The 17625-nt window shown below is 33.4% G+C and overlaps 2 protein-coding genes across 5 annotated transcripts in view; both read left to right on the plus strand.

Moving 5' to 3' along the window:
• Nucleotides 1–5236, plus strand: part of LOC107648687 (thylakoid membrane protein TERC, chloroplastic) — a 6151-nt gene extending 915 nt beyond the window's left edge. The window contains exons 3-12 of one of the 2 annotated variants that reach the window (XM_021104359.1): nucleotides 764–851; nucleotides 1006–1086; nucleotides 1193–1249; nucleotides 1352–1433; nucleotides 2159–2208; nucleotides 3915–3971; nucleotides 4068–4146; nucleotides 4462–4545; nucleotides 4662–4719; nucleotides 4805–5236. In XM_021104359.1, the coding sequence (XP_020960018.1) occupies nucleotides 764–851; nucleotides 1006–1086; nucleotides 1193–1249; nucleotides 1352–1433; nucleotides 2159–2208; nucleotides 3915–3971; nucleotides 4068–4146; nucleotides 4462–4545; nucleotides 4662–4699 (616 nt within the window). In that variant the 3' untranslated portion in view covers nucleotides 4700–4719; nucleotides 4805–5236. The remainder of the gene's footprint in view (nucleotides 1–763; nucleotides 852–1005; nucleotides 1087–1192; nucleotides 1250–1351; nucleotides 1434–2158; nucleotides 2209–3914; nucleotides 3972–4067; nucleotides 4147–4461; nucleotides 4546–4661; nucleotides 4720–4804) is intronic. The other variant, XM_016352496.2, reaches the window with a different exon arrangement.
• Nucleotides 7108–17625, plus strand: part of LOC107646839 (glutathione S-transferase L3) — a 28535-nt gene continuing 18017 nt past the window's right edge. Inside the window, exons 1-9 of one of the 3 annotated variants that reach the window (XM_021104361.1) lie at nucleotides 7108–7269; nucleotides 7369–7501; nucleotides 7947–8033; nucleotides 8261–8359; nucleotides 8448–8550; nucleotides 8649–8725; nucleotides 9045–9152; nucleotides 14107–14111; nucleotides 16751–16783. In XM_021104361.1, the coding sequence (XP_020960020.1) occupies nucleotides 7256–7269; nucleotides 7369–7501; nucleotides 7947–8033; nucleotides 8261–8359; nucleotides 8448–8550; nucleotides 8649–8725; nucleotides 9045–9152; nucleotides 14107–14111; nucleotides 16751–16763 (639 nt within the window). In that variant the 5' untranslated portion in view covers nucleotides 7108–7255 and the 3' untranslated portion in view covers nucleotides 16764–16783. Of the gene's footprint in view, nucleotides 7270–7368; nucleotides 7502–7946; nucleotides 8034–8260; nucleotides 8360–8447; nucleotides 8551–8648; nucleotides 8726–9044; nucleotides 9153–11003; nucleotides 11038–14106; nucleotides 14112–16750; nucleotides 16784–17625 lie in introns of those variants that run through there. The other 2 variants (XM_021104360.1, XM_021104362.1) reach the window with 2 other exon arrangements.

The raw sequence follows: 17625 nt of genomic DNA on the forward strand, positions 1-17625 counted from the left end.
ATTTTCTTCTTTTACGATTTTATTTTTGACAAAGTTATTTTATTAATTATAAATAGATATTTTTGATATTTGATCTATTAAGTTTTAGGAGTGTGAGAATTGATCTGGAATGTAGGAAAGATAAGAATTGGAATTCTCAAAGAAATTTAAATCATTCATTTTTAGTGGTTTCAAAACAATGAAAAAAAATTCAACTCTTTGATTGAATTCTAATTCTTAGCATTCCAGTTTAATACCATGCAGGAATCTTCAAATAAGTCCAACTCACGTATTTATATACTGTAGAGTAATATTTAAGCAATATGTTTAGTTTGCAGTTTCATCACGGGATGCAATGATTCAATAGTTGTTGATGTCATTTGCAGCTTTTAACTTAACACCTTAACTTATACTTTAAATTATAGTGTTACAGCCATAGTTACATGGAACACAATACGCTCCATATGCAGTATGCCATATGTAAAATATTTTATGTGAAAAATATACATGACATTCAAATTTCGATACACAGATGAATTGGTACGTGTTATGTGCAAATTGGTACGTAGTATGCTATCTAATTGGTGAATTCATGTAACTATGCTTATAGCATGGTTCCAATGCCTAAATTCAAATAATTTGGTGTTTGGAATGTCAGCATATATTTTTTTTTGCATTTAACATCACATTAAGAAAAAGAATGTAACTGTTTAAAGCTTTCTGCCTCGCTTTCACTGTGCTGACTGTGATGATGATCTCTGCCTTCTTGTGCACTTTTTTCCAGATACATGTTGGAGCAGAGTCTTTCTGTTGATAATCTCTTTGTCTTTGTTTTGATATTCAAATACTTTAAAGTGCCAGTTATGTATCAGGTGATGTGAAAACCTACTGGCCATGGTTAAATCATGCTTAAATTGTAGCTTTTGGTGCTAAAATTTTGTAAACATGGTTTTGACAATTGGATGAGGCTGAGTTTAGAAAACTGGACCATGGTTTTTCATTTGTGATTCCTTATTGAACTTACAGAGCCGTGTACTTTCATATGGTATTGCTGGTGCTGTTTTCTTTCGTCTAACATTAATAGTTCTTGGAACTGCCACCCTTCAGGTTTGTTTCATGATGCATAGATTTCTTTGTATATTTTATGCATGTAATTTTTTGTATCATTATAAGACTTACGCCTTTATTGTCTTCTATTGTTGTGTTGTTTTAGAGGTTTGAGGCAGTTAACCTTCTTTTGGCAGCAATATTGATTTATTCATCGTTTAAGGTGAAGATTCATGTTAACGTTTTATTGAAAGTTTATGGCTCTTGGTGCAGAATGCGCAATTTTGTGGCTTTAATGACAACATGTTTCTTATTCTATGAATAGCTATTTGCAAGTGAAGAAGATGAGTCTGACTTATCAAATAACTTTGTGGTGAAGACATGCCAGAAATTTATCCCTGTAACAAGTAATGTTATATAACCTTGATTCTTACTTTCTTGGTGATTTTCTTGCTGATTGCTTGGGTATTTTGTAGTCGCTTTTGGTTCATACTATGCGGAAGAAGGTCACGGAAGAATATAATTGAATGCCTGGGCTCAATCAGTTGAAATCTAAATTATGCTTAAAGGATTCATATTCGAGTATAAATAGCTGAACCAAAGTTTATGGCAAAGATTTTTAGGAACCTGAAATTACCACCCACCTCCCCTCCCAAAGAAAAAACAAAAACAAAAAAACCGAAAAAAAAAAAAAAGAAAAAGAAAAAGAGTTGTCTGTCAGTCCATGTAGGAACTAATTTCTCTGGCATATGCAAACAATAATTGTGATACATTTTCCTGAACTTCTACTGCAAACTCTATATCCTACAACCACATAAATGTTGTATGATGTGCTTTGGGTATAGCCATATTGTACCCTTTACGTCACTTAGATTAAGTTGTTAGGTATTTTATACTGTTCTCCAATATAGGCAGCACTGAAGTGGTTTATTTGGTGAATCCAATGTTCTTTTTCTGATTGGTTGATTGTATAAACAGGAATTACAGCCAAGTAGGTTATGTATGAATGTTAATGGACAAAATATATTGTCGGCTTATACAGATTTCACCTGGCATGTAATCTTTTGCATTGAGTTTCTTTAACTTGTACTTAGTAATTATATCTGTTATGTCTTGTATAAAATTATTGCAGCATATTATGATGGAAATAAGTTCATAACAAATCAGGATGGGATGTGGAAAGTAAGTTATTGATTAACTTTAGTTTCAAATTTGAATTAATTCCTGATTGCATCTGCTAAATCATTTGTCATCTTTTGACAAGTTAAGCCTCAAAGTGGTTCCTAAAATTATACTCGAGCCTCATAGTAGTCCCTCAAGTTAATAGTTACCTATATTCATCCTTGAAGCTGCACTCCGGGACTCAAGAGTTGTCCTTAAGGCAATTTCCGTCAATGAAACGCCATCGGAAAGCTGATGTAGACAGGTTTCCGACACGCTGGCAAGCCTAAACGACGTTGTATTTGGTTTGGCGCCTAAATTGTGCTGGAGGATGTCGTTTCATTTGTGTAAGTACATTAACCCTTCCCTAATTCAACATTTTCTCTTCCTCCCAAAACAAAATCAGATACCTTTTCTTCTCCTTGTTACTCTTTAATGGCGTTGCTCTGAGATATCAAGGGCCCTCCCGCAAATATCATAGATGGCTTCATTGTCCAAAGAGCACAGCAACATCAGTGTGCTCGAGGACAGAATGACTGGAAAGAACACTATTGTATGGCTCTACAACAGCTGTCCAAACCTGAAATCAGAAATTAGAAAGGGGGGAACAACATTGTTAATTTCAGGCAAAGCAAACCCCAAAGTAGCGATTAGGGAATAGAACACTTGAGGTAAATTCTTGAACAATAAATCTTCAAGTTATACCTGACGGGAAGGGTAGATGGTGAAGCCGAGCTTGGACTTCTTGCCATAATCGACGGAGAGGCGCTCAAGGAGGAGGGAACCGAGGTCGGAGCCAATACCGCTACCGGTGTTGAAAACGAGGAAGGCCTGGAGGCTGGTGCAGTTGTTTGCGAGCTTGCGAACGTGATCAAGGCAGAGGTTGACGATCTCCTTGCTGATGGTCTCCTTGCTGACGGTGTAGTGTCCCGTGGCGAAGTTGTTTGTGGTGTCCTCCTTGCCGGAGATAAGCTGCTCTGGGTGGAAGAGCTGGCGGTAGGGCCGGCTCTGACCCCGTCGATGATGGTTGGCTCCAGATCGATGAAGACAGCATGAGGAATGTGCTTGCCGGATCTTGTCTCGCTGAAGAAAGTGTTGAATGCATCGTGCGCTACTCCAAAGGAAGTGTCACTGGCAGTTACAGAAATCAGATTGAAGAATTGATGAATCGAAAAGTGGAATTGGAATTGAAATTGAAATTGAAACCTGGTTAGTTACCTAGGCATCATCCCATCAGGCTGGATGCCATTGATAGAGGAAGGCTGCATCATCGTCATCATTCTTTCTCCTAGTGAAGAACAGCTAAGAAGAGAAGGTCTGAAGCAAATTTGGGGATTAAGGTTTTTAAAATTGGTCCAGGGACTAAATTGCCAAAGAAAAGTTTCGTCCTCCACATCAGCTACCTGTTATCTTGCCAACGTGTCAGAAACGAGTCCACATCAGCTTTTCGATAACACTTGTTGACGGAAATTGCTTGAAGGACGACTCTGGGTCTCGGAGTGCAACTTTAGGGATAAATATAAGTAATTATTAATTTGAAGGACCACTACAAGGCTCGAATGTAACTTCAATGACTACTTTGAAGCTTACCTTTCTGAGTTGACAGCACAAATGCATTCAAACCTTTTTGGAATTAGCATTTGTTGCTTTCAGGACAAAATTAAACAGACTTTTTGTACTAAATTATTCTCAACTTGATTTCTAACAGGGTCAAACATTTTGGGCAGGCCACACCTTTGCTTCTTACCATAGCAGTTATTGAGCTCAGTGACATTGCATTTGCAGTAGGTTTTTTGCATCTCTCTGATTTCTGTGGACTTTCCGGTTACTTTGGCAAGAGAATGTTGACTGACTTTTTCTTGTTTATTTTCTTTTTGAAGGTTGACTCAATACCTGCAGTTTTTGGTGTAACACGGGATCCTTTCATAATTTTTACATCTAATCTTTTTGCAATTTTGGGTTAGTTTTCTTGCTTGTGTTTTCTTGTGAATTGTGATGTACTAATAAATATCGAAATTTTTTTTCTTATATATTTTGGAANNNNCAAGGACTATAATGCATTATATACCTGGTTTTAGAAAGGCTGCTTGTTTCTGTTTGTTTGTGGATTACATTGAGTTCATTTGTATGCTTGCATCTGTTCCTAAGAAGTGGGATTACATATTGTTTCATAAATGAACTCACTTGTTATATTCTTGTATTTGTTTCAGTTAAATCTTTTGCTCTTCTTTACAAGTTTAGCAATAACTAAATAAGAAACATTTCTCAATTTAGGCTTAAGGTCGCTTTACACGATAATTTCTGAGGGTATGTCCGAGCTCGAGTACTTACAGGTAAATGTTGACTTGCTCTCTTCAGGTACCATGGTTTCTGCATAACTTTCTGCCGTTTATATTGCATATCATTTGATTTAACTGTGTACAACGTTATTGTTATCCGTCCTTTTCATTGACATCCGATTTTGGTCTTCTCAGTCTTCCATTGCTGTCGTTTTGGGATTCATCGGGTGTAAGATGATCTTGGACTACTTTGGTTGGTGCCCTGATCCTTGATGAATTAATTGTCAATTTAATCATTATCCACTGTTCTTATATTTTACATGTTTTACTCCTTGCAGGTATCCATGTCTCAACAGAGGCATCTCTTGGTTTTGTAGCCTCAAGTCTTACCATCGGGGTGATATCGAGTCTGGCAAAGAAATCCGACAAACTTACAAAGTGAATTCAACACAGGTGGGTTGAGCTATACACAATTATCCTGTTCTATGGCTTAAGCAAATGTCCAAAAGCTAGAGCATAACATTGAAATAGTGGGAAATGCCTCCTGTTTTTCACCATTGTCTTTGGCTGGAATCTGGTTTTGATTTCTGAACTGAGACGAAGGATAGAGCTTTTCCATTCCAAAATCATGTGTCCATGTGAATCATTTTTAATGGTTTCATGCTCCATGATTTATAGTTGTATATTGTTTAATGTTTATATATAAAAGATGGGGAAATAAACCTCCACTAACCTTTCAAATTAAATGAAATCTTTCTTTTTTTTCTTTTCTTTTTGTTTTTTTGAAATCTTGGGTGGAAATTTCTTTTACCTATTTCTCTCAGCAATCTATTATTAACAACTTCGTTTCAACTATTTTCACGGTAAAATATGGATCCTCTAGATTTGTAACTTGTGGCAAACAAGAGAAAGAAACAAAAAAACTATTTCATAGATATTCACGATATGTTCTTTATGGTAATTGGGTTCATGAATTATGGTCAACAAACAATCCAAGCTGCAAGATACATTGGTCAAAGTTTCATAATTATCTTATCCCACGCAAATCATTTACTTGTAACTATTCAATATCTTTATGAAAAATTAATTACATCAGAACGATTTCGCGGTCGAATCCATTTTGAATTTGATAAATGTATTGCTTTGTGAAGTATGTGTTCGTGTATGTCCTATAAATTTACCCGTTGTTGATTGGAAACTGGAAACAGATATGCGAAAGAAACATTTGCTTAATTATGGTATTAATTTTGAAATTTGTATATCTTGTGGTAATTGTTTTTTTTTTGGGCCGGGGGGTTGTATTCAGCTATCAATGTAACGGAGAGTAGTAGTGATCAATGTAGGAAAATGGTGGAGTAAAAGCGCCATTCTCTTCAATTTGGTAACAAACTAATTTTCATTGATAGTGTCAAGCAACTGTATTTCCTGTACGTATCCAAATGTAGAAAATGTAAAGTCAAAATTCACAAGCTACACTGTCTGAATAAAGTCCAGTCTAGTTGTCTAAATTCATTTTTATCATATGATGTTAGATTTGACTATACTCTTGTACAGTGTGAAATGACACCGGTATCTCTTTGGAGATTTTTACGAAATATCAGTTCAACATAACATATATATCTCGAGAAAAACAAAAAGAAACCCTTATCCTCCCAAAACTTGGAGGTTGACTCAATAAATTCTGGATTTTACCAATCGTTAGCTTTTCATCTTATTTCCTATGAGAAATAAAGATAAAAAATAAAAAACAAAAAACTATGACAATTACAATCTGAATTTGCAAAGGAGAATTACTTCCTAGGCGGCCAAGAAGGGGGGAAAAAAAAATCTCAGTAAATTGCAGCTAGAATTAGGTGGCATGATATGGAATCAACACTTAATATATTTTAATCACTAATATTTTTTTCTAATCACTCCGAACTTGTCAACATTTGCACCAATTAAGATAATCCTTCGAGAAGTTTAGCATAGCATTTTTTGACATATTATATTCAAAAGATGGCAAGCCCTGCTATATGGGAATTTCTGAAAAATAAGTGTTATCTAAAAGAAAAAGACCAGGAACTCGTTAGGCGTTAACTAATTTTTCTTTTTCTTTTTTAGTTTTTCAGTATCTTTTTGTCTGACAAATTAAAGATTAATCCAATATAATATGAGCTCTTATTTAATGACTAGTTTATGAATTGTTGCTTACATAACTGTGATTGAATCCTCTTACACTTGTTTAAGTAGATGACTTAGCTAATTATTTGACTAAGCTAAGTTAGTTAATTGATTAATTACTTAAAAACAAAGAGTATATTTAAAAGCATAACATTTCCTCGGGTGCCAAATGCCTATGAAAGTGGAAACAAAGCAGCCCTGCCAATGTATATGGCTGACTGACTAGCTGTCATAACAGATAATACTTATTTTATGTATAAGTGGAATAAAAAGTATAATCATCTTCAAGTGTTTGTATATAATTTTTTTCGTTCTGTACAAATTAAATCCGTATTCAAAAATCATTGTAAAACTAAGCTTATATTTTTATGAATTGCGATTTGGACTCTATATCACAGGTGTTAGATATTTATTTCTTTTTCTGGCAGCAGGTTAAAGTATAACTTTTCCTAATAATAATAATAATAATAATAATAATAATAATAGCATTAAGCCATTAATTAATATTTTTAACAAGTCGTCGTCATTGCTGGCGCATACAAGACGACTCTAAAAAAGTGATATAAGAACCTATTCCGTTCCACCCACTCCATCATCATAACCATTTCATAAAATCAGTAGATCCAATGGCAACAATAGCGTATGTTCATTCTCTTTAATCCTTTTCATGTACTCTTTAATTTGTTACTTCTGTGCCTGTTCATCCTGATAGATTGAATTGTTCTTTTTTCTGTACAAGTGTGCAAGAAATTCGACCTCCCACTCTGTCTGCAACCTCAGACCCACCACCTATCTTTGATGGAACTACCAGGTTGTACATCAGTTATTCATGCCCTTTTGCGCAGCGTGTATGGATCACTAGGAACTACAAGGTTTACTTTGCTTTCTGTTAATGATTTCTTCATGCTAACCTCTTTTTATCACTATCATTTTGATGTATTCCTTGATAGCGTAAAATATTTTAAAAGAAAATTTGGTTCATTTCTGAAGCAGGCAATACCTAATTAAATATATTTGTATGGCACTAAAATTAAATTCTAAAAGTAATTTAAGTCAACTTGAGTTGAGAGCACGTAGTCAGTTCACTTATTTTTTTAAATAAGTACCAAAAGATTAAAATTTCACTTGTAATTTATTGTTCAGTAGTAGATCCTTAAACAAAATTTAAATATGTAACAGATTAGTCTTTGATTTGTAGAGTCAAAGAATATTGTAAAAAACAAAAAAAAATCTAAAAGTAATTTTGTTATGTTTATTTTTAATAGTAATTTGAAATTTGAGTATTTATTTTACTCTTTCTCATTTAAACTTGGTTAGGGATTACAAGAAAAGATCAAATTAGTTCCTATTGACCTTCAGAACAAGCCTGCTTGGTATAAAGAGAAGGTCCACCCAGAAGGCAAGGTACGTGGGAAACAATTTACAATATGATAACTACTCATATTAAAACGTCTCTCTGTAAATATGAAAACTAAAAACCGAAACATCATTTGACATGTTTGACTTAATTACTTAACATAGCACGTATCAACATTAAGATCTACTTTACATAAAAATATATTCTAACAATAACGTAAAATTGACCAAACTATCTGATTAATCTGATTGATGCTCCTAATTATATTGTATAGGTGCCATCTCTTGAACATGACGGCAAGATTTTGGTAGAGAGTATTGACTTGATCAAATACATAGATGTCAATTTCGAAGGACCATCTCTATATCCTAATGTAAGAAATCAAATCCCTTCTATTCTATGACCTTTTTTCTTAAGTTAGAAAATATACTAATAATATAAGACATTATATATTATTTCAGGATCCTACCAAGAAGGAATTTGGTGACCAGCTAATTAAGTATGTCGATATTTTTACCAAAGAGATGTTTGGATCATTCAAAGGCGACCCTGTAACGCAAACAAGTAATATAAGAACAATATGTGTTTCTGAATTACTAGAATAAGAAAATGATGACAAACATTATGATACACATTTTTATATTATTTTTCATTTGAATTAGGTGCTACATATGACTACCTGGAGAATGCTCTTGGTAAATATGAAGATGGCCCATTTTTCCTTGGTGAATTTAGCTTGGTAAATTGAATCAAACTTGAAAAAAAAATCAAATCAAATCAAATACTACTATTATTGTTCCTTTTTATCTAGCAGCATTATTTTTGGGTAATGCTACACTAAAGAGTGAAGTCTTAGTGAAAAGTAAAGTTTTTTTTTAGTAAAAAAAAAGGCATAAAAAATTTTATTATGTACTATGAATTATGTACACATTTTTTATAAATTTAGTAAAACTCTTCACTCTTTATCTAATTCTATACTTCACCAAATTTTTTTATGTACAAATTAATTTGATAAGCTTTGAAATATTTGATGAATGATGTTAATAATGAATCATCAGGTGGACATTGCCTATATCACATTTGTTGAGAGGTTCCAACTTGTGTCATCAGAGATTTACAAGCATGACATCACTGCTGGAAGGCCTAAACTAGCTACATGGATTGAGGTAAATCCAACTGCCATTTTAATCAAATTTCTTTTTTTGATGGTTTGGTTTCCTTGTTTTTTCTAAGTTAACTGTAAATATTGCTGTAATGCAGGGTCAGTAGAAAACATGAGATGGCAACAGGTGTTTGAGAACTCTGAGGGGCATGCAATATGAGTAATAATGTTTGTGCACTATCTGAATGTATAATAATGTTTCTGTAACAGTGTTTAATGTATTGTATAAGTGTAAACACTAAACAATATATCGAATCATATGCTATATAAGAATTTAATGTTTCTCCTCAGTTTAAATGTTTCATGCATGGTTTCTAGTTTCATATTCATATTATAAAAAACAAAAGTGCATTATTAATTATATATTGATATTGATAATCAGCAATTCAAGAACGAGTGTTCCAACAAGGAGCTTCTTTTATCAGAAATTTTTGGGGCGAGTTTTTTGTTTTAACTATTACCGTATTTTTATAAGATAAGATTGAGCTTGTATTTGTCAGAAATATTTTGATAATTAATCTCTTTCTTTTTCTACCCAAGTAATATTGTTGGTGGGAATGATGGAAATGATTAAATGAGAGGGGAAAATGAAAAATGATTGACGAAGTGGGAGGGATCATAGACACTGTAGTAGTTATTTATTTATTTGTTTTAGTTTTCATGGTATTTTTCAATTTAGTATGTCAAAAATTAATTCATTCAAATTTAAATTATATTTAACGATTTAGTACTGATTAATAAATTGTTGCATACACACGGTACGATTCAAATCTCACACTTACTTAAGCGAATGAATAAGTTGGTTATTCGACCAATTCAAATTGGTTATTATCTCTTTTTTTCTGACTGAATGTAATACTAGTTCTTTTTACAATTTTTTGTTCTAGCTTTTTATTCTTCATACAAATTCTGCAGCATTTGTTTCTTGCAGTGAAAGCTACTCCAAAAATCTCTATAAGCTTGAGACATGATAAATAGGATAAGTGTTATTTATGTAAGATAGTGATCTTGGCACCAATTAATTATGGAGTTTATACTTACATTCAATGAAAGCACCTACTTTTAAATATGTTCAAATTTGAAGGTGACGTTAGCTCACATATGTCAAAGATAAAATCATAAACCATGCCACTTGTCTAAAAGAACCACTTTCTCTAATATAGCTCTTTGATCCTTGATGGTTGTTATGTTGTTCTTGCTACTGGTTTGTTGCTGACTTGTGTTCTTGAGGTCTTGGCTTCCTTCCGTGGTTGCTGACTTGCTGGGTTTTATTTTTATTTTTATTTTTTGTTGTAATGTTATTAACTTATTATCGTGTTAATGACTTAATTAATTCAATTGTTCTTATTATATTTTTTGTTGCTGCTCGTTAGAATTAGCTTTTAAGTATAATTTTTTTTAAAGTAGGAAAGATTGTATCAAATATTAATCAAGAAGCATTTAGCGATAACAATGCGTTTGGGGATAAATAACACATTCGGCTTAGAGATATATATCATATATTGCTTTACAAATAGTGAATAAAAAGTTAGAGAACCAATGTTTGTTCATATTTTTGGAGGAAGAGGAATTAATATGATAGAAAAATACTTGACAAAATAGGTGGAGAGATTAAAAAATAGGTTGTAACACCCTATTACACAGAGCTTTACGCTAAAGCAGATGTGGTGTGGTATTACAACCTCTAAAATAAAATATATATACGTATAATAATTAAAAGAATATAGTATACTAGGAACCTTGAAGAATAGGTAAAATAAAATCGTAAATTAAAAGCGCAACACTCAAGAATAAGGATTACTTGCGTACGAAGAAAGTTAAGGTACACTAACATATGTATGTAAAATAACGAGAGTAGAGAATCAAGGTACAAAATATCAAGCTCCGAACTCAACTTGCGAAGCTAAGGCTGGCCAGAGAATAGTCATATATATACATATAAGAAACCATAACCCAAAATACATAAAAGTAACCATACTTCTCCATAAACCTCTATAAGCTCCATAAACCTCTATAAGGTGCAAAAGTAAAATATATATACTTAGGGATAATCTATACATATAGACATAACAAAATAGAACAAAAGTAGAATTCCCAAAAAGCCCACTTCACTGCAGAGAACTCTAAATGCCTAGTGAGGTGCCTCTCTACCTGCATCTGAAAACAGAAATATCCGTATGGAATGAGAACCGGGAGTTCTTAACATGATAAAGGTGCCGCATACATAAGATATAAGGCTCCGAGAAAGCCAGAGGCAATTCTAGAACGTCGACACTCAAATTATAAAACTTAAGAATTAAAACAGAAACCATAAATCACTACAAGAAAAAGCAATATTTGTAACAAAAAAAGAGGCCGTTGCAATATGTCCCGTTACGAAAAGTTTTCGTAACAAAAAATGGAACTGTTACAATTCAAAGTAATATTTTATAACAAATTTTTCTGATGCAAAAAATCAAAAGTTGTTACAAAAGTGATAACAAATTTTGATCTTCAAAATATTTTTTGTGACAATATATTTTTTCCTATCATAAAATTTTGTTACAAAATATAACTTGATTTTGTAACATTTTTTTCTTTAGTTACAAAATACTATTTATTTTGTAATAATTTTTTTAATACAAATTATACACATAATTTGCCAAATTATATTTTTTTAATTAATTAATATATTAACTAATTTACTTAACAAGTCAACATTTATATAATATATAATAACATAAATAGTTCAAATATCTTTTATTTAACTAAGATTGTTTTATAAATCTTCAACATATAAACTTTAAAGTACAAACTAACAAGACACATTGAAGAACCCTAATGTAGATACATAGGACAAGAAAAACAAGAAATTATAAATCTCCAAAATGTAATAAGTGCCACACAAGTGCCACACACCATCATGTTCATACAAGTTCCATCATGTATGAACAAGGAATTACAAACTCCATCATATTCATCCAGCTCCTTTTTCATAGAGAAACTTCTAATAAGTACCACACAAGTGCCACACACCTGAAAAGTTCACCAACCAAAAAACAATAGCTTAAATTCAAATCAAATCAATAATGTTTCAAAGTACAAAAAAAAAGAGAAAGAAGGAGGGTGACTCACCGAGCGGTAGAATGAAGAGTGAAAGTGAGGATTACAATTAGTAAAAATTATATATTAGTTTTATAAAAAAATATAAAATAATATATACCATTTTTAAAAATTAATCAATTAATCTTGAAAATAAATATAATAAATCATAAATAACTCATTATGTTAATTTTTAAAAATTTGAAGTCTTACATTTAATATGTTGAAACAAAATTTTTTATTAGTTACAAAAAATCTTTGAATTTTGTGACAAATAAATAAGTTGTTACAAAAATATTGTATTTTGTGACAAATTAATTTTTTGTTACAAAATATTTAGAGCTTTTGAAACAAATAGATATTTTGTTACAAAATGTTTTGAACTTTTGCAACAATATAATTTTTTGTTGTAGAACATTATAATATTTTGCAACAAAACAACAATTTAATACGAAAGTCAACATAATTTATAACAAAAGAAATCACGTTGTTACAAAATATTCAAATGTTTTGTAACAAATTTTCTTGTTGTTACAAAATATTCTTATTTTGTAACAATAACTAATTATTGTTACAAAAAAATTTATAATTTGTAACAATTTTAAATTTGATACAATTTTTTTGTTACAAATGTTCCATTTTCTTGTAGTGAATCAAGGTGGTTTTCTAAGACTTCCTAAACTTAACCAAAACTTTAACCTAACCCTCCATCATCTACTTTCCTCCAAAACCTCTATCTCTGGTGGAATCACACAAATAAGCAAGCAGACAATGACAAACACAATTAGGATACAAGTAATGCAGATAGCACGTATGACAATTAAGCATATTAAAATCACATAGGCACTCCGAATTAGAGCATAACCAAGCAATTCAAACATATGCATATGATGCATGCCTATCCTATGACTGATGAGTCTCATCAATTGGTTATCAAGCCAACCCGACAAGTTCGGCTGCTAAACCCTGGACTATCTCTCATCGCGCATCCCCAAGAGTCTATGCATAACTTTTTCTTATATATAAATCTTGCTCATTGGGGATATCCTTCCTGGGAATTTATACATGCCCGGTCACCCTTATGACGTAGGATCAATAGAGTATCGAGTCTCAATCTAGAGCACGTGGTGGCAAGCCACTGCTCTTTACCTAGAAAAACTCGTATCTCAGATAAAATAAGTACATAAACCACTTAAGCATTCATATTCAATTGTAATCATTTCATAATCATTCATTATAGCCATAACATCACTTATACATCATATATTTACATTTTTATACATAATTCATCATAATCCGGAGCAAGTGGGGCAAACCATACCCTTGTATCTACCCGGGGAGCCTCTATACTAACCAACCTGGAGCAAGTGGGGGCAAAACCACAACCCTTGCATTTACTCAAGAGGTACGTTCTCATATGCCCAGGAGGAACAAAGGAGGGGATCCTAACCTCTCACCATCTCGCTGGAGACGATTTTACAATACCAGAAGAAACAAAGAAGGGGATCCTCACCTTCCACCATCTCCTGGGGTCGCACTTTCAAGAAAGAGTGCTCGGATGTAACAATTATTCCTTTCTTTAATCATCTTTATAATATAAAAAAAAGTATATATATGCAACCTATTTGCTCATACCTAATTCATTACTTCTCAAGCTTTCTTCATCTCTAAGTTACTTCACCTTCCTAGTTTAAACCCTTTCACTACCACTATAACTCATTTCTAGGGTCCTAGAGGATAAAAAATAGAAGTTTAGAAGTTCGAAACCATATCTAAATCACAAAAATACGTGTTGCTGAAAACGGGGTGCGTGCGTATGCACACATGTGTGCCTGCGCACATTTGTACAATTTTTCAAAGATGTGCGTACGCACTAGGAGGTGCAGACGCGCTCAACAGCAAGCATGTCCATGTGTGTGCGTGCGCACCGTGGTGTGCGTACGCACAAGCAAAGTTATGGACCGTCGAAGTTCATTTAAATCAAGTTTTTCAACTAAAACACCAAACCTCTATTTTTACCACATTTCCAACTCAATTCAAAATTCCAAATTTTCAAACCAACCACAAACAAACTATATTTAATCCCAATCCTTCTCAATCATTCCAATACTCATTAACATACATATACCTTAATTTCAACCTCAAAAATTTAAAACTCAACATAATTTAATCTTCAACTTACTCGTTAACATAACATTATTCATACATTACTAAGTCAACCATCCACCACATTCATATCATCCAACATCACTCCCATTTATGCACATACAACCCAACACACACGGCATCAACTAAAACCACCCAACATGCATTAATCATACAATTCAACTTATCTTAAGTCATCTAGCCTAAGTTTTTTCACAAAATATTATATATTATATACAAGAAATCAAAGCCATACCTTAGCCAATTTTTCCGTATAACCTAAAGGCAACCCCACAAGGCAAGCTCACAAGTTCTACCGCCAAAATTCAGCCTCCAAAGTTTCACCAAGCATCCAACATTTACAATTAAGCTCCAATTCACATATATACACACCTATATCATATCATTGCACCCATACATATATACACACCTATATTGTGGGTGACGCGTATGCGTGGGAGGGTGCTCTGGTTTTTTTTTTAATTTTTCAAGTTCTAGCACCACCTCAAGCATTCCAAGCATCCAAACAGCTACCAAGACACCATCAAACCTTATTTAACATACTAGACTACCAAATAAACTCAAAAATTAAATTAAATATGAAATTAAACTAATTTATCAATATTTACAAAAGATAAAATAAAAAGATGTTACCATGGTGGGGTGTCTCCCACCTAGCACTTTTATTTATTGTCCTTAAGTTGGACATTTGAAAAGCTCCTTGTCCTGGTGGCTTGTGCTTGTACTCATTTTCGAACTTTCACCAATACTTGGACTTCCAATAAGCTCCAAAGTTCAAAATCAATAACTCCAAGCTTTGATGGAGTTCCACACAAGCTAAGGACTCCCAAAATTGATCATCATATATGCCGAGATCCCAAATCTTATTTCTATACCCGTCTTCAAGTTTATCATCATAATTCCCATTGGGTGGCAAGTGATCCGAATTCTGAAGTAAACACCCAAACAACTTCCTAAACCCAAGAAATTGAGCTCCACACCAACCTCTGCAATTAGACTTTGAGCTCTTAACCATAACGAACCTTGAGTGTTGTTTCCAACCACTAATCATCTTCCTTTTGCTCTTAAAGTCACAAAGAGCTCTAAGTTGACCATCTGTCTCAAGCAAACCATATTCAAGTAGAATAATAAAGTTTAGAGATAAGAGATTTACCCACTTGAATGAAAGGATGGATGGTGATGGCTTGGGCAAAGGTGTCTCCAATGTTCTTGCAAGCTCCACTCTCTTATGCTCTTCTTGATTTACCTCCACCTCTTGGTAGCTTTCTTCCAAGTCAATTTCTTCTTCATTGCTTACCAAGAGTATGGGAGGTTGTGCACCTTCTTCCTTAACCTCTTTTTCAAGTCCAATGAGAGAGGATTCAATTGTAGATAAAAACTCATCAATTATTGAATCCATATCTTGATCAACCTCTTCAAAGTCTTCAAACATGATATGTTTTCGAGGTTGTACACCCTCCTCAACATCAAATTCAAACTTCTTGGAAGGAGGCTCTATGACTTGAGATTCCCATGGAGGTTCCACATCTCCTAAGTCTTTAACCACTTCTTCCTCTTCAACAATTACGGCTTCCTCCAATTGTTCCAATACAAAATTCAATTCCTCATTCTCCACCGAATTTTCTAATCTCTCCTTCATACTACGCTCTTTATTTGATTCTCCACGTGTGACCATAGGAGTGCTTTGATTGCTTAAGCATTGGGAGGCTAAGTTGTTTATTACCTTGGTCAAGGTAGCCATGCATTCTAGATGCCTCCTTTGAGCTTCACGTTGCTCTTGAAGTAATGAAGTGAGATAATCATCTACTGGGACTTGGGGTGGATAGGAGGGTTCATCATTTGGGAGAAAGGATTCATAATAGAAAGGTGGCTCATCTTGATAAGAATATAGAGATGGTGCATATTGGGGTGGTGGTTCTTGGGAATATTGATGTTGGAATGGTTGTGGCTCCAAGTATGATTCATATGTCTCATATGGTTCTTAGTATGGTGGATATGAGTTAGGATCATATGGAGGTGTTTGGTGGTAGGGGACTTGTGAGTATGGTGGTTGAGGGCTATGTTGAGGAGGGGGCTCATAGGCATATGGTGGTTGTGGTTAATAACCACAAGGGGGTCTACCATAGCCATTGGGTTGGTATGCATCTTGGAATGACTCTTGCTCATAGTACATTGGTGGAGGTTGTTACCAAGAGGGTTGTCCATAATTAAACTTGGGCCTCCTCCCACCTTTGATTGTTCCATCCTTGATGCATGTTCTCATTATGATTCTCATTTTCTACAACATAGTTGTAACCACACTCATAGCCAAAATGATAAGAATTCATAGTAACAATAGAAAATAAAAATAAAAACTAACAAGAATTAAGCAAATAAAGTCCTACAACTAACAAAAACTAACAAACAAGCAAAAGACAAACATATTCACAATATTCACATATGAACAATAACCAATAACAAGCACACATTGCAATTCCCCGGCAACGGTGCCAAAAACTTGACGGAGGATTAATGTCGGTTAGGAATTTTTACAAAAATAATCACGTTGCAAGTATAGTTCCAAACCAACAAACAATCCTCAATCAAAGTTTAATTTTTTTTGTCACAAGTACAAACCCAATAAAAATAACCGAAGTATTTAAACCTCGAGTCGACTCTCAAGGAATTTTCAGGGAAGTGTGTTTATTATTAGTTATGATTATATCTTTTGGGGGTTTTTGGGTTTGATTAACAAGAAAATGTAAATTGCAAGAAAGTAAAACTAACAACTAAAATGGGTCTTGACAAGGATCAAGGGTCAAGGTTCCTATCTTAGATCATTGACCACAACATGGTGATTACAAAGGATTAATTCCACTTAGTTGCCCTCTAACATCGGAGGATTAAGTCAAGTGTACATAATTGGTCTTAGAACCAATATTAACAACCCTAAATCACCAATGAAACTGGACATCAATGATCTCAAGGGACCTAAGTCCTCAATCACAAGTCAAGAGTACCAAAATATACTCTAAAATTCAACCAAATATTTTATCAAACACTTGAAAGGTATAAAAGAAAAGCATATTAAAACTGCAACAATAATAAAATCTAACAACTACCCAAGGCAAGAAAATAACAATAACAAGGCAATTAAACAAAAAAAAAAAAAAAAAAACGGAGGAGCCTGCTGAAGATGAGGCCATTTACGGCTCGCCTTTAGGTGTCGTCCTCGGGATAGCGTCATTTAA

Source organism: Arachis ipaensis, chromosome B06 (assembly GCF_000816755.2).
Source record: "Arachis ipaensis cultivar K30076 chromosome B06, Araip1.1, whole genome shotgun sequence".
NCBI classification, from domain to species: domain Eukaryota; kingdom Viridiplantae; phylum Streptophyta; class Magnoliopsida; order Fabales; family Fabaceae; genus Arachis; species Arachis ipaensis.